Below are 15757 nucleotides of genomic sequence, written 5' to 3' on the forward strand. Positions count from 1 at the left end.
ATTATTATTATCATTATTATTACATATAATGAGGGTTTTGTGATTGTGTCAATGAAGGAACTCCCTCTAACAATGGACAATGTAAGACAGTCATACTTCTGCAGGATAAGCAGCTCTCCTTTAAGTACTCTTAAAAATCCTCCACAGGGGCATGATATAGGGGTGAGCTGGTAAATATTTAAGAGCTGGCTTCACAGAAAAAAATATAGCTTTCACTGTCCTTATTTATTTATCTTTTTATGCTCTTTCTGAAACTCTCAGAATCTCCCTTGTTCCAACACAGCAAGAAACTTTGGTGGAGTAGCACCTTTAGACAAACTTGGCAGGTGATGGACTTTCTATGAAAAGAAGAGAGGGTGATAAGTGAATGGCGACTAACTGAGACCCTACCCAGGTGTGCACAGGTCATTGTGATGTGCTCTCCATGTGTTGACCATTGATAGCACATTAGGCTATCTTTGAAGCTTTGAAGATCTGTGGACGAGTCAAACATGGGGCAAGACATACTTTCTGATGTCATTTTCAGAGTCTTGAATCTGACATGAAATGCAGGTCAGTATGAACAGAGAAATGTGTTCTACACCAATCCAATGAGGAAGATTAGAAAAAAAAAACTACCTTTGGCTACAGTCTCAATCTGAGATCTGTGGGCTAGAATGGTGCAGGTTTGTGGAGAGATGGGCTCATGCTCTTCTTGAGGTGTCTTTAGTATATAAGCACATGTACAAAGGATGATTGGAGGATGAGTATCATCAAGGAGTTATACAAAGAAAGGTGTCAACCTGACAGATCAGGATTAGAAAGACTAAAGCTTAGAAAATATTGAAGGAAGTAAAAATGTTGGGGACAGGACACCAAAGGTTTAAGTAAGAAGAAGAAGAAAGGGATAGATGTGAGGAAGGCCCCTCAGGTAAGTGGACCACTACTTAAAGAGGTCAGAAAGAAGGCAGGGCATGTCAATGCCTATTTTGTTGACATCTTCTCTCTCAAGAAGAATGTTTTTCATGGTGGAGAAAGAAAAAGCAAGGTTAAGAAATCAATTAAGCACAGTTTATCTTAGTTAATGGAAAACTTATCCTGTTTGCTCACAAGGACTATCTGTTTATTGGCTGGGTGTTCCCAACCCCTGTTATCTACCAGTGATTATAAAAGTGTGGTGACAGATCTGGTACCTCTGAGAGCTGTAGGACCATCTCCCAGGGCAATGGATCCTTGGGGCCTCAGCACGACTGCCCTCCTGGCTTTTGTCGTTTTCCTGATCTTGTCTCTATGGATGCAAGGACTCAAAAGGGGGAAACTCCCACCAGGTCCTACTCCTCTTCCCCTTATTGGCAACCTCCTGCAATTGAATTTGAAGAATGTGGCTGCATCGTTCTCACAGGTAAGAGGATTGAATTTGGGATTTGGATTCTAGCTGCTTGGGTTTTGGGGGAGAGACATAAAGGTTTCAAATAAACAATCGAATCAGGACTCCTGGTGTTTTAGCATCTTAGGTCATGGATGATGTGACTCAAGGGCTCTATGAGTGATATCTCCACTAGCAATGATGTCAGGCAAGCATTGGTCATTTTGTCGAAACTTTGGTAGCAGCAGAAGAACTTCAACAATAGGACCAAATCTTTACCTTTTTTAATGCTCTGGGGATACAAAGGTAAAAGTAAATCATTCAATTAATGAGAATTTCTTTATTGCCTACTATGTGTCAGGCACTGTGCCAGATACAGGAGAGAAACATATGGTGAATGAAACCATCTCTTCTTGAAAGGAAGTAGTTCCTGTCCTTCAGGAGGATATGTTCTCCTAGAAGATTGCAACAAATTCATAGATAAGTACAAGGTAATTTGAGGACAGAGAAAACCCTAGTAAATGTGGGAACCCAAAAAAGTTTCAAGTAGGAGAGACCCCCTGAGCAGGACCTTGAAGGAAGTAATAGATTCTGATTGGAAGAGACTTTGGTCATGAATTCCAGGTATGGGGGACATCCAGGGCAAAAGCTAAGAGTTATGAAATAATATAGCCAGCAGGCAAGTTTTGCAAGAATGCAAAGTTTAGGATGAGGACTAACACACACTAAATCTGGACAATTAGGTTGGAGCCAGCTGTGGATGCATGGAAGAGTCACGTTAGGGAGGCAACAGGGAGCCCCTGCAGACTTTGGAGAAGAGCAATGACATGGTCATAACTCTGCCACAGGAATTTCAAGTTGTTAGTTGTGCAGAGTCTTCATTTTAAAGGAGAGACACTCGAAGTAGGAAATTGAACTTGAAGCCTTTCGATAAAAATACCATTTATTAAGTACCTACTATGTGCTCAGTGTTATGGAGATAGGCCAGAGTATGAAATTTCAGCTGCATGTCAGTTGGAAAGGCCTTGTGGTCTTTAGGGCACGGTAACCCAACTGATGGTAATGCAGCACATTCAATGGCAATTCCACTGATAAGAAACATATGTTTTGTGATACTGAACCATTGGATAGTTCCCAGGGCTCTGTTGGTAGGACTTTTCTAGTCTTTAGTAGTTCTGCCTTCAGTACCTACAGAAGCAGTTGCCAGGAGTTCCTTCCCTGTCTGTGGGTGGGGGAGACTGGGATGGAAGTAGGAACAGTCTGCAAAGCTGAGCTGCCAGTCCCAGGAAACTTGGATTTACCTGCCTGCCAAAGTCAGGTGTTTAGTGACTGGTAGTGGTGGTGCTGAAGAAGGTGGATCCCTCCTCTACAATGATTGCTCCTCATTGAAAGGATGACTGCTTGGCCTGGGTTCAAAGCAGAGCCAATGATCTAGAGCAGGAGCAGGGAACCTGTGGCCTCAAGGCCACCTGCAGTCCTCTAGGTCCTCACATGGGTCTCCTTGATAGAATCAACACTTCACACATCAACTTAATAAAAGGATTTGTTCTTTAAAACTTGGAGTCACTCAAAGGGCTGCATCCAAGAGGCTTGAGGGGCACATGTAGCCTCCTGGCTACAGATTCCCCACCCATGGTTTAGGGGCAGGAGTCACTGACATGAAAGTGTCAATCATAAAGGCTCTGGTGTAGCAGTTCTGGGTTATCTCCATTAGTTTCCAAGGCATTTTGGTGGTAGCTTGACTTGTCTGTCACATTTCAGCTACTCTTTCCGTTAGAGTGACTTGATGTGTTAGGTAGTTTGGATGCCTGTCTCACTAGCGTATTAGAATAGTGTAAGCAAGAGGGGATGAGAGTCTTACTTGGGTCAGTGGACAAGTGAGGAGGCAAGATAGAATACATGTGGGAGAAGTGAAAACAGAATCTACACAAGTTGACCATAATCAATTGGATACAGGTCGTAAGTCAGAATGAAAGTCAAATATAAAGATGTGGGTGTCAGAGTAAATGGAAGTGTGTCTTAGTGAAGTCCACCTCTTGGATGCTGTCAAGAGAAATGGGTAAGTTGGGAGGAAGGGTCAATTTTATGGGAAAAAAAAATTAGTCACATTGAGGACATGTTTAATCTGCAACACCAACACAACCTCCAGGTTGAGAAATCAGTTATAAGCAGTTGGCCATGTGAACCTTGCTTTCAAAAGTGATAAATTCTATTCATATATTTGTGGGAGTCTTATGCTTAGAAACAGTCATTCAAAGCATTGTTGCTGAGATCAAGTAGTTAGAGAGTGTTATGGCAGGTCATGAGATGTGGAAGGGAGTGGAAATACTAAAGGGCCAAGAAAAGAGCCTGGAGATATGTGGAGATTGAGATTAAATGGCCATGCATGTAGCAGGAGAACCAAAAGAGCCCAGTATCATGGAAATCAAGAAGAGAAAGGTCTCCTGACATTTCCTGATTGCCCAAGCTCCTACTTCCACTTCCCTTAATTTTTATTTTGAAATTTTGACTGTCTTTCATTATTTCCTGATGTCTTATGGAGCCATTAGCCTCAAATTATTACAAAGTCAAATTTCAAAAAGAGAAAAAATGGAGTCTGTAAAATAAAGGCTGAGGAGCTTTATGTCAATTTTTGGAAAATTTTAATAACAGACCAAGAAAAAGATGTTTGGTGGATACCAGGGAAGACACACAATGATTATAAATGGCCACCCTTTTTTCATCAACAGCAGATCATGCAGGTTAACTTCATATCCTTTGACAGTCATATGAAAGTTATGCCTCTTCAAGTGCACAGTTAAATGGTATCTGGAATATGGGAGTTTCTTTTGCACTTGAATAAAGGTTAGAAGCCATGTTTGCTACTGGAACCATAGTTGGAGGTTAAAAAATATCTTTATTGCAAACTTGTGTGAGAATGGAGATTTGGCTTCTTTTTTCACTATTGAAATCATTAGGAGATGTATGAAGCTGCTTGATATTACCTGTGCTTCAAATAATGTTAATTGTCATTCAATTGATTTTACTGCAGTACAAGTTTCATACAAGCACTGTTTTTCCTTGGAATTTTGGGTTTAATTAATTAAGAAACATTTCGTGCTACAAAAGCTAAGTCTTGGAAACCTATAGCAAGAGTCAGCAAACTTTTTGTATGAAGGACCAGATAGTAAATATTTTAGAATTTGCAACCCAAAAGGAAAAAGGAATTATATTATGTAGGTATCTGTGTAACAACAAAGAAATTTCCCAAATTTATATTGATGAATTTCAAAATATAATCATGCTAATTAAGAACTTTTTTATAGTAGCAGAGAGGAGTCCAAAAAAGGACATAGGCAAACAGGACAGTTTGTTACTATCACATTAAATTGAAAATGCTGATAAAAACCACTCATTTGTACATAACAGAAGCTCACAGTTTCCTTTACTATTCCCACTCTGTTATTTGTGTATTTGTCTCCCATGCTCTGGCCCTACTCTTTCAATCCCCACTTGTCCTAGCAGACTGGATCTCTGGGGCTTGACTACCCCTTATTCCCACACATTCTAGCTGTAGGCCTGAGGATTTGGAGTGAGCTTTTCTCATACTAACAGTTCATGTACCCCCTACTTGGCTTGTCCCATGATTATTGGTTAAAATCAATACTCAGTCAGACTTTATTTGCTTTTGGGAAAGTGTAGTATAACATGAATTGTCGATGTGGAACCTCCCCCTCAGACACCTGTGGCATATTTCCCTAAAAGGACATAGATAGGAAATGGGCTCAAGTATACACATCTGGCCAAGGGGGACCTCACATCTTTGAAAGGCCTTCTTAGAGAGTCCAAGATTTTCTCCTCAAGTGGTATGTGGTTTTTCTGCTGAGCTCCTTGTAGAGCCTCGAAGCTGACTTTCTTTATCCTGTCATATCCTTGAATCATGAGTCAGACACTGCCATCACTTATTCCAATAATGTTGCCAGGATGCTTACGGGAAGTCTCTATATGTTTTATATCCTTAAAAGTTCAAGAGGTTCTCTTCTGACCAAGGACGTGAAGGAAGGAAACTAAAACCAAGTTCGAGCAAGATCAGGGTTTTATCTTCTTCCCCCTCCCAACTCCAAGGAAATACTTCTCAAGGGTCTGGATGAAAGTCTTTCACTATTAAACAGCCAGATTTTCTAATCTTCTGGTTCTTAATTGGCTTCTAATGTTATACAAACCTTCAGACGTTTGCATTAAAATGGTTGAAAGAAGTGGAAGCATTGGATGTCGATAGATTTTTTTTATCTGACTCATATGCTGAGGAAGGCTGTGTGCTGCAGTGGGTGGAGCACTGGGCCTAGTGTCAGAAGGCCTCTGTACTTTGCTGCTTTTGGGACTTTGGGCCCATCTCTTTACTTCCCTGGGCCGTAGTTTCTTCATCTGTGAAATTAGGTGACTTCCAAGGCCCTTCTCCCTGTGCCTATAGTTCAGACTACCCATGCCTCCACTGTCTCCCCCACTTTTGCTGTCAATTGCCACTATGATTCCTCTACTGTAATTTCTCCTACCTTAATTTGATATAATTTTGAGTTTTCAAGTCCATTTTTAGTAAATTTCATACTGTTTATGCCTCCACATGGAAAAAAGCAATGCTTATTCATCATTTCCCTATTTCTCCTTGATGACCCAGCAGTGCATAGTCATTACCTCTCCTAACCCATTCACCTGGGTCTTTTATGCAGATGCAACCAGTCCAGGTTTTTCAGGACTAGATGTTATTCTAGTTTTTTTATTCAAAGGGATTTGTTTTTTAAAATTTATTTTAATTTTTATTTTACAATACTCAGTGCCACAAGTTTTTGAATTCTAAATTTTCTCCCCTTCTGTCCCCTCCCCGCTTCCTGCCAAGATGGCCTGTAATCTGATATAGGTTTTACATATACCTTCACATTAAACCTATTTGCACAACAGTCAAGTTGTAAAAAAGCATTATAACCAATGGAATGAATCGTGAGAAAGAAAAAAGAAAACAATGAAGAAGAAAAAGGAAAAGAAAAAAAAGAGGGCAAATAGCTTGCTTCAATCTACATTCAGACTCTAATTCTTTTTCTGGATGTGGATGACTTTTTCTATCATGACTCTTTTGGAGTGGTCTTTGAACGTTGTATTGCTGAGAAGAGCCAAAATCTATCAAAGTTAGTCATCACAGATACCGTATGTCTGTAATTGTGAGGGATTTTTTAAAATTTAATTTTATTTATTTGATATATTTAGCTTTCAGCAGTGATTTTCACAACAGTTTGAATTGCGAATTTTATCCCCATTTCTACCCTCCCACCCACTCCAAGATGGCTTATATTCTCGTTGCCCCATTGCCCAGTCAGCCGTCCCTTCTGTCACCCCAATCCCCTCCCATCCCCTTTCCCCTTCCTTTCTCATAGAGTAAGATAAATTTCTATGCCCCATTGCCTGTGTATCTTATTTCCTAGTTGTATGCAAAAACTTTTCTTTTTTTTTGTTTTTGATCATCTGTTATTAAAACTTTGAGTTCCAAATTCTCTCCCCTCTTCCCTCCCCACCCACCCTCCCTAAGAAGGCAAACAATTCAACATAGGCCACATGTGTATCATTATGTAAAACCCTTCCACAATACTCATGTTGTGAAAGACTAACTATAGTTTGTTCCTTCCTAACCTATTCCCCTTTATTGAATTTTCTCCGTTGACCCTGTCCCTTTTCGAAAGTGTTTGTTTTTGATTACCTCCTCCCCCTATCTGCCCTTCCTTGTATCATCCCCCCTTTTTATGTTTTTCCTCCTTCTTTCCTGTGGGGTAAGATACCCAGTTGAGTATGTATGGTATTCCCTCCTCAGGTGAAATCCGATGAGAGCAAGATTAACTCATTCCCCCTCACCTGCCCCCTCTTCCCTTCCTAGAGAACTGCTTTTTCTTGCTACTTTTATGTGAGATAATTTACCCCATTCTATCTCTCCCTTTCTCCCTCTCTCAATATATTCCTCTCTCATCCTTTAATTTGATTTTTTTAGATATCATCCCTTCATATTCAACTCTCCTTGTGCCCTCTGTCTACACACACACACACACACACACACACACACACACATGCATACCTATACACACACATCCACACACACACACACACATCCACACACACACACACACACACACACACACACACACACACACACACACATATATATATATATATATATATGGTAGCTGAAGGGAATATGCATATATATATATATACATATATATACGTATATATGTGTATATATACGTATATATATATATATATATATATATATATATATATATATATATATATATGCATATTCCCTTCAGCTACCATAATACTGAGGTCTCATGGATCATACACATCTTCCTTCCATGTAAGAATATAAACAAAACAGTTCAACTTTAGTAAGTGTCTTGTGATTTCTCTTTCTTGTTTACCTTTTCTTGCTTCTCTTGATTCTTGTGTTTGAAAGTCAAATTTTCTATTCAGCTCTGGTCTTTTCACTGAGAAAGCTTGAAAGTCCTCTGTTTCATTGAAAATTTATATTTTGCCTTGGAGGATGATACTCAGTTTTGCTGGGTACATGATTCTTAGTTTTAATCCTATCTACACTGACCTCCGGAATATCATATTCCAAGCCCTTCGATCCCTTATGTAGAAGCTGCTAGAGCTTGTGTTATCCTGATTTTTTTTCCACAATACTCAAATTGTTTCTTTCTGGCTGCTTGCAGTATTTTCTTGTTGATCTGGGAGCTCTGGAATTTGGCAACAACATTCCTAGTTGTTTCCTTTTTGGGATTTTTTGAGGAGGCGATCAGTGGATTCTTTCAATTTCTGTTTTACCCTCTGGCTCTAGAACATCAGGGCAGTTCTCCTTGGTAATTTCTTGAAAGATGATATCTAGGCTCTTTTTTTGATCATGGCTTCCAGGTAGTCCAATAATTTTTAAATTATCTCTCCTGGATCTGTTTTCCAGGTCAGTGGTTTTTCCAATGAGACATTACACATTGTCTTCCACTTTTTCATTCCTTTGATTCTTTTTTTTATAATATCTTGGTTTCTCATCAAGTCACCAGCTTACATTTGCTCCAGTCTTATTTTTAACATAGTATTTTCTTCAGTGGTCTTTTGGACCTCCTTTTCCATTTGGCTAATTCTGCCTTTCAAGGCATTCTTCTCCTCATTGGCTTTTTGGAGCTCTTTTGCCATTTGAGTTAGTCTTATTTTTTAAGGTGTTGTTTTCTACAGTATTGTTTTTTCAGTATTTTTTTTGGTTCTCCTTTAGCAAGTCATTGATTTGTTTTTCATGGTTTTCTCGCACCATTCTCATTTCTCTTCCCAAATTTTCCTCTACTTCTCTAACTTGCTCTTCCAAATTCTTTGTGAGCTCTTCCATGGCCTGAGACCAGTTCATGTTTTTCTTGGAGGTTTTTGATGTAAGCTCTTTGACTTTGTTGACTTCTTCTGGCTGTACATTTTTGTCTTCTTTGTCACTAAAGAAAGATTCCAAAGTCTGAGATTGAATCTGAGTGTGTTTTTGCTGCCTGCCCATGTTCCCAGCCAACTTATTTGACCCTTGAGTTTTTTGGCTGACTATTACTGCTTGTAGAGCAAAGAGTACTTTGTTCCAAGCTTGAGCAGATGCACTGTTGTTTTCAGAGGTATTACAGCCAGCTCTGCCACACCATCACTCCTCCTTCCCCAAGAACCTCCAACCTGGACCGGACTCAGATCTTAAGCAGGCTCTGCACTCCTGCTCTGATCCGCTACTTAATTCCTCCCACCAGGTGGGCCTGGGACATGAAGCAACTGCAGCTGTAGTTCTGTAGCTGCATCACCTCTGATGCCCCCATGGAGGTGGCCGAACCAGAACTCCTTCTTTAACTCCGTCCCCCATGGCCTTTCCCTCTAACCTTCTCTGTTGTCTTTGGTGTTTGTGGGTTGAGAAGTCTGGTAACTGCCACTGCTCCCTGCTTCAGGGTGCTAGGGACTGCTCTGCCCACTTCCCGCTCTGGTTGGTCCTGCTGCTGCCCACGCTGGGGTCTGCTCCGCTCCCAGCTCAGTGCCTGATAGACCTTACCCAGAGACCATCTGGGCTGTCCTGAGCTGGAGCCCTGCTTCCCTCCACTATTTTCTGGGTTCTGCAGTTCTTCTCTGTTGTCTTTGGTGTTTGTGGATTGAGAAGTCTGGTAAGTGCCACAGCTTATTGATTCAGGGTGCTAGGGCCAGCTCCACCTGGCTCCTGGTCTGGTTGGTCCATGCAGCCCATGCTGGGCTCTGCTCCCCTCCCGCTCCCAGGTCCGTGCGCGAGAGACCTCATCTAGCAACAATCCAGGCTGTCCTGGGATGGAGCCCTGTTTCTCTCTGCTATTTTGTGACTTCTGCAGTTCTAGAATTTGTTCAGAGCCATTATTTATAGGTTTTTGGAGGGACCTGGCAGGGAGCTCATGCAAGTCCTTCCTTTCCAGCCACCATCTTGGCTCCCGAGGGATTTGGTTTTTAAAAACTTATAGCTGTCTTAGCCCTTCTGAATCTATTTCCCATACACTTAATTCCAGATGTAGCATCACATAGCTATATAGGAGACCCTTTCTTTCTGTCATCTCCCTCTGTATGCACACACATTTCTTCCAATATGGGATTCTAGACTTGTGGACTAACTTTTTGACTTTGGATTTCAGGAAGCCCCTTATTGATCCTTAGACATTTGAACAAACAAACTTTATCCAGTCTGGCCTCCCTCTAATTTATCCCTTGGTCCTAGAGAGGTTATCAAGAATGTTGGAGTCATTTCTTTAGCACCCATGCTACTCTCTTCCTCTAGGGTATAGATATAGATATATATATATCTATATCAGATATAGATAATCTGGATTCCAAAGGAAACTTACAATACACTAGCTAGGTGTGACACATTCTTCCCCTATTTCTTTGGTTGACTTTTTTATTCCATTGTCCTAGATTCCAGTTGGGGTCCTTTCCTACCTGAAGGCCCTGTGGGCACAAGACCTAAAATTTTAGCATTTTTTGATTCTTTTTCCTGAACATAGAGCCTTCATTTCACGTAATAGGTACCCTCCTTCTATCTGTGTCTTAACTCCAGCCTTCTGATCCCCTACCAATTCTTGTTTTTAATATATCTTTGCTCCCAAATCACCCATGGAATGGTAATGCCTGATACACCAAGAGGGTCCTTTTATGAAAGACACAGATTTCTCTCTCTGCTAACGTCAACAAAATTCTTTAGTTAAACATTTCTGAGTCATTTCACATGTATTATCATGTATTAAAACCTTCTCCTCTATCTCGTCTCGCCCTTATCAATGAGCCCACCTGAGTCAGCAGTTTCATTGATGAACTTTGAATTTTCCACCATGAGCTCTTTGTCATACCTTTTCATCTACTTCAAATGCCTGTCATCTCTTAAAAATCTTCCTAGAGAAATCTTCTTTCAATATTTTTGCTACTTTGATGAATATTTAATTTCCTTTTTCAATCACTTAATCATAAAGCATTGATCAGGTACATACCAGGTACTACCCAAGGTGCTCATGATGCAAATACGCAAATGTAATGGTCTCTGCCATTTTGGTAATTTTGCAGGTGAAATGGACAAAAAAGATATGAAGCGTGCATCTAGAAAACACTAAGGTAGCAGGTTCCAGAGATGAGGCACTTACCCTGGGCAAAGTCTGTCTCAATGCTTTGTGTCCCAGTGCTTCATTTGCACAAAAAGGAGAACTTTGGATTTAATACATGGGAATACCTTAGACTAAGAATTGTTTTGTGATTATTAGAAAATGCACTTTACTATGTTATTGCTTGGCCTGTAGGCATGAGGATTTAGTAAACTGCTCATTAATCATTCTATACTAGAGTGAGGTCTTTAAGTGAAAGTGTGTTTCTAAGAAAAGAACTCCTATCCTAGTGGAAGAATGACTATCTCTCTGCACAGACACCTGGTGCTTGACAGAGCTGGTTGATAAAAGAGAGGCTCTATATACCTCTCTGGAGTTATATGTGTTGGCTGAAAGAAAGAAAACCCTCAAACTCAAGACATGGGAGAACTGAAGAGGCTCCCATACATTCCTAAGTAATGATATGAGGCCTTTCTGAAAGACTCTACTGTCACTGCCCTGGGTCAGCTCAAGATTGGAGTGGCTCACTGTCAGAGAGCAATCCAACCTAGTCCAGCAGATATGCACCTGATTTGTAGTGGGGGAGCAGTCTGGCTTAGCAATGGGCTAGTCTTATAGCACAATGGCCTTGTGAAGTTTTCTCAGAACAGCTCAGCTTCTCAACAGATCCACCCTCCAACTCAACTCATCTATCAACCTTTGTGAGGAGAGACTTCAAGGGTTCGAGAGTTGTGAGTTGTCCTCACCACATGTATCCCTATATCTGTGCCTCACTGCAATGGTACAATAATTCTGTGTTCACTCTCCTCATAGAAGTCAAAGCGCTTTAGCAGTCACCCTTTTGAGGACACAAACTTCTAGTGTGAATACAGATTGAGGAAGTAAGCCAATGGGGCAATGTGGAATTTGCAAAGTAAGTAGAAGAAAAAATTGTTGAAAATAAGTGTAAGGTAATTTTTAGAGTGGAAGGCACTAGCAAGTAGCAGAGGGGGCAGGAAAGCCCTTGTGCAGAAAGTAGCATTTGAAGTAAACTTTGTGAAAATTAGGAATTCTAAGAGTCAGAGATAAGGAATAAGTACATCCTAGACATGTTGACTATGAAAACCTAACAAAAGAAAGGTTATTGGAGATAGTACTGTGTGTTAAACAGCAAGAAGGCCAACTTTTCTGAACAATGGAATAAATGAAGAGGAATCATGACATTGGAAACATTGGTTCCACCCATATTGTGAAGGGGGTCAAATCCAAAAGAAGTTTACATTTGATCCAAGGGGTAATAGGGAACCGGTGAAATTTGTTGATCAGGGGAATGAAATGGTCTTACCTGAACTTATATAGTGGTATCTTAGCCAGCTATAAGCATGTTTGGAAGAGGGTGCCTTTTTAGAAAGCGGATAATGAATTTAATTTTATACTTCTTTAATGTAAAATTCCTATGGATATTCAATAATGATACTAGGCCAAGATATATAGATCTGTGTGTTATCTCCATAATGATTATGAGGTTACCAATAATCAAAATGTGGAAAGAGAAGAGAATATTGCCTAGGACAGAACCATGGTGAAAAGTTATGGATCTATTGTTCAATCTCGACTATGGTCCAGCAAAGGAGATTGATAAAGAGCAATCAAACAGGAAAGACAGAGAGGAAGAGAGAGGGAGAGAAAGAGACCGGGAGGGAGAGAAAAAGGGAGAGAGAGCGAGAGAGAGAGAGAGAGAGAGAGAGAGAGAGAGAGAGAGAGAGGGAGAGGGAGAGGGGGGGCAATTAGAGAAACCCAGAGAGAAGAGAGTATATGGGAGAAGAGGGTAGTTAACAATGTCAAATGCTGTAAAGAGGCCTAGAAGAATGAAGACTGAGATAAGGCCACCAATTCTGGCTATTCAGAGACTCTTAGTAATTTTGGAGTGATCAGTTTGAGTTGACCTATGATGACTGAAGAAATAGTGCAAATAGGTCAGAAATAAGAGGATAGGTAATTAGAGTAGATTCCTTTTGCTGGGAGATGGCAATCCTCTTTGAATTGTATGTGGCTTCTGTGTCTTTTTCCCATGTCCTCTTATAAATGTTCCATGATTCATCTACCCAACATCAACCCCAGATATTTTGCAACGTCTTTACTTTGTATAGGTGCCAATGGAACACAGAGGGATACTCTATCTGAGGGAAGTACTGTGCCGTATAATGACAGGGATTCCCAAGGAGCAAACCAAAAGGAATGAGAATATTACTTTGTTGTCCCACAGCTTAAGCTTTTGTATAGCCAGAATTCCTTAACATCATATGGTCCCACGCATTCACAAGTACAAATATGTACACACGCATATGGCATGTTATGAGGTAGTTTTGGGGGTACAGTTGTAAATGGAAGTTCTTCCTATTTCTTGGCATTCTTTCCCCAGCTGGCTGAAAAATACGGCCCCATCTACACCTTTTATTTTGGAACCCAGCCTGTTGTGGTGCTACATGGATATGACATTTTGAAGGAAGCTCTAATTGATCAAGGAGATGCATTTGTAGACAGACCAATTCTTGCACTGATTGAGGATGTAATCAAAGGAAAAGGTAAATTTAATGTATTCAAGCAAAGGTAATGGCAGAGCATATCCAGCAAAATCACCCCCCCACCTCAGAGCATAGCTAATGGTTTCATTTTTATTGTTCTGTTTTTAGCACCTAGGTCAAGACCTTCATGTAGTAGGTACCTGATATTTACCATGCTGCATAGCATTTTGGTTTGAATTGAATAAAAGTGATTTTGATCAATGAATTAAGCCCAAAATCACATGTCCCCATGCAAACTGCGCCCTCCACCACCTCCAGTGTTAGAATGACCAATATCCTGTTCTTCTCCTTTGTCTAGGAGTTATTGCAAGTCGTGGAGAGAGGTGGAAACAGCTGCGCAGATTTTCCCTGATGACCCTAAGGAACTTTGGAATGGGGAAGAGAAGCATTGAAGAGAGAGTTCAAGAAGAAGCCCAATGCCTGGTGGAGGAGCTCCGGAAAACAAATGGTTGGTTTCCATTTTTTTCTTCCTGGGCATGTGGTGTCCAACTGCTCATACATCCTCAGTCTTACATACTTCTTGCTTTGGAAATTATTGTAAAGGTCTCTGCTTTGGTCCACTGACCAGGCAGTCACTCTGCTGGGTGAGAGAAGTACCTTCTCTCTTCTCATACTCAGATATTACAAGCTTATCTAGTTTGTTTATAAAGGGTAAAGGAAACTGTCCAGGAGAACAATAATCACTAGCCTTAGAGGAATTAAACAACATATCCAGGTGTGAGCACAAGAGATGTCCAGTTCCTATGAGATTGGAAACATTTTAGTTAAAGATTTTTTTCCCTCCTTTGGTAACTTTTCTCCACATTAGGCCAGCCCACTGATCCCACCTTCATCCTTGGCTGTGCCCCCTGCAATGTGATCTGCTCTGTCCTCTTCCGTGATCGATTCAAGTACAATGATGAGAAGTTTCTATATCTGCTAAAGTTGTTAAATGAAAACTTCCAGCTGTTTAACTCACGATGGACACAGGTAAGGCCAGAGCTGTCTTTTTATTCTGTGGTTGTTTGCTGAGTTTCAGTAACAGGATCCGTGTACCATAGGTTTTCATCCCTCAGCAAATTCCCCAACAAACATGAACACACATACACATTCACATATCATGCACTCAAGGACCATTGCATAATGGAATATGTGTAGCTCTCAAATAAGCTCGAGGTAGATAGTCTGTTCCCAGTCGGTCTCTGAACTAGTTCTAGGTCATACAAATACTTAAGAAAAGGTGAGAAACATCTGATTGGGGCCTGGGCTATTCCAAGTGGGATAGTGTTCATAGATGTGGCCAAGTAAAATAGTTATCAGCAAAGAGCCTGTCCAGGGCATTCTGGAGGGATTAGGGAAGACAGCTGGCTAAAGCTAAGTGAGCAAGCCACTTAGCCCTATAGACTACACTGATTCTGGGAGTGGTACCGCCTAGCCTCAACGTTGGACGGACATGGAGGATCAAAGTCCTTCATTCACTGAAAGCAGAGCTAAGGATCCTCATCAGCTGAAAAGAAGCTTTCTTTTCCTTTACCCACGTTCTGTTCCACTTACCTTCTGGTATACATACTCTAGCTAAACCCTTTCCTTTGGAATATAAGATTTTTGTGGAAGAGGACTGCTTTATTTGTTGTCTATATCACAGTAGCCTAGCACAGTAGCCAGACTCAGTTCATATTGAGTACTGCATAAATGCTCAATGGATTTTATTAACTTAATGTGAATTGAATTGAATTGATGGGATTCCTTTGTAGCTCTGTATGTTCTTTATTTTTAATGCAGGCCTTTCCAAGTTAAGTAGATTTCCCTTAACTCAAATATCAGGTTCGTTTGAAGAAGGACATACTATTTTCATTTCTGGTCCCCTCAGTGGGTAGTCAGCAATGGGCAAATTAGTTTTGAGATAATTGCCATTTAGGCTTAGATTTGAGATGACTTATGAAACTTGAAGTCTGTTCAGAGTTGCTTACTGTATCAGTAAAGCAAAATTCATGATATTGATGGTGACCCTGAATATGCCTGTATAGTTTGGAATCACAAAGTATAACAGACTGTCTGTACAGAAGGCAGACGAGGTAAAAACATTTATTCAGACACCAGAGGATCAAATCCCAAAACCAATAACCCAAATTCTACATAGCAGTAATTATATCCCCAAACAAGTAAGTGCACCTCAATGTAAAAGCAAGGAGATTAAAACACAGCATCACAGCAAAGAGCCAAGTCAT

At 40.6% G+C, this 15757-nt stretch overlaps 1 protein-coding gene across 1 annotated transcript in view; it reads left to right on the forward strand.

Moving 5' to 3' along the window:
* Positions 1–1167: 1167 nt before the first annotated feature.
* The window catches only part of LOC118828039 (cytochrome P450 2C23-like), a 32111-nt gene continuing 17521 nt past the window's right edge, over positions 1168–15757 (forward strand). Inside the window, exons 1-4 of the mRNA XM_036734425.1 lie at positions 1168–1381; positions 13388–13550; positions 13849–13998; positions 14359–14519. Coding sequence (XP_036590320.1) covers positions 1205–1381; positions 13388–13550; positions 13849–13998; positions 14359–14519 — 651 coding nt within the window. The 5' untranslated portion in view covers positions 1168–1204. The remainder of the gene's footprint in view (positions 1382–13387; positions 13551–13848; positions 13999–14358; positions 14520–15757) is intronic.

This window comes from Trichosurus vulpecula, chromosome 8 (genome assembly GCF_011100635.1).
Source record: "Trichosurus vulpecula isolate mTriVul1 chromosome 8, mTriVul1.pri, whole genome shotgun sequence".
NCBI classification, from domain to species: Eukaryota; Metazoa; Chordata; class Mammalia; order Diprotodontia; family Phalangeridae; genus Trichosurus; species Trichosurus vulpecula.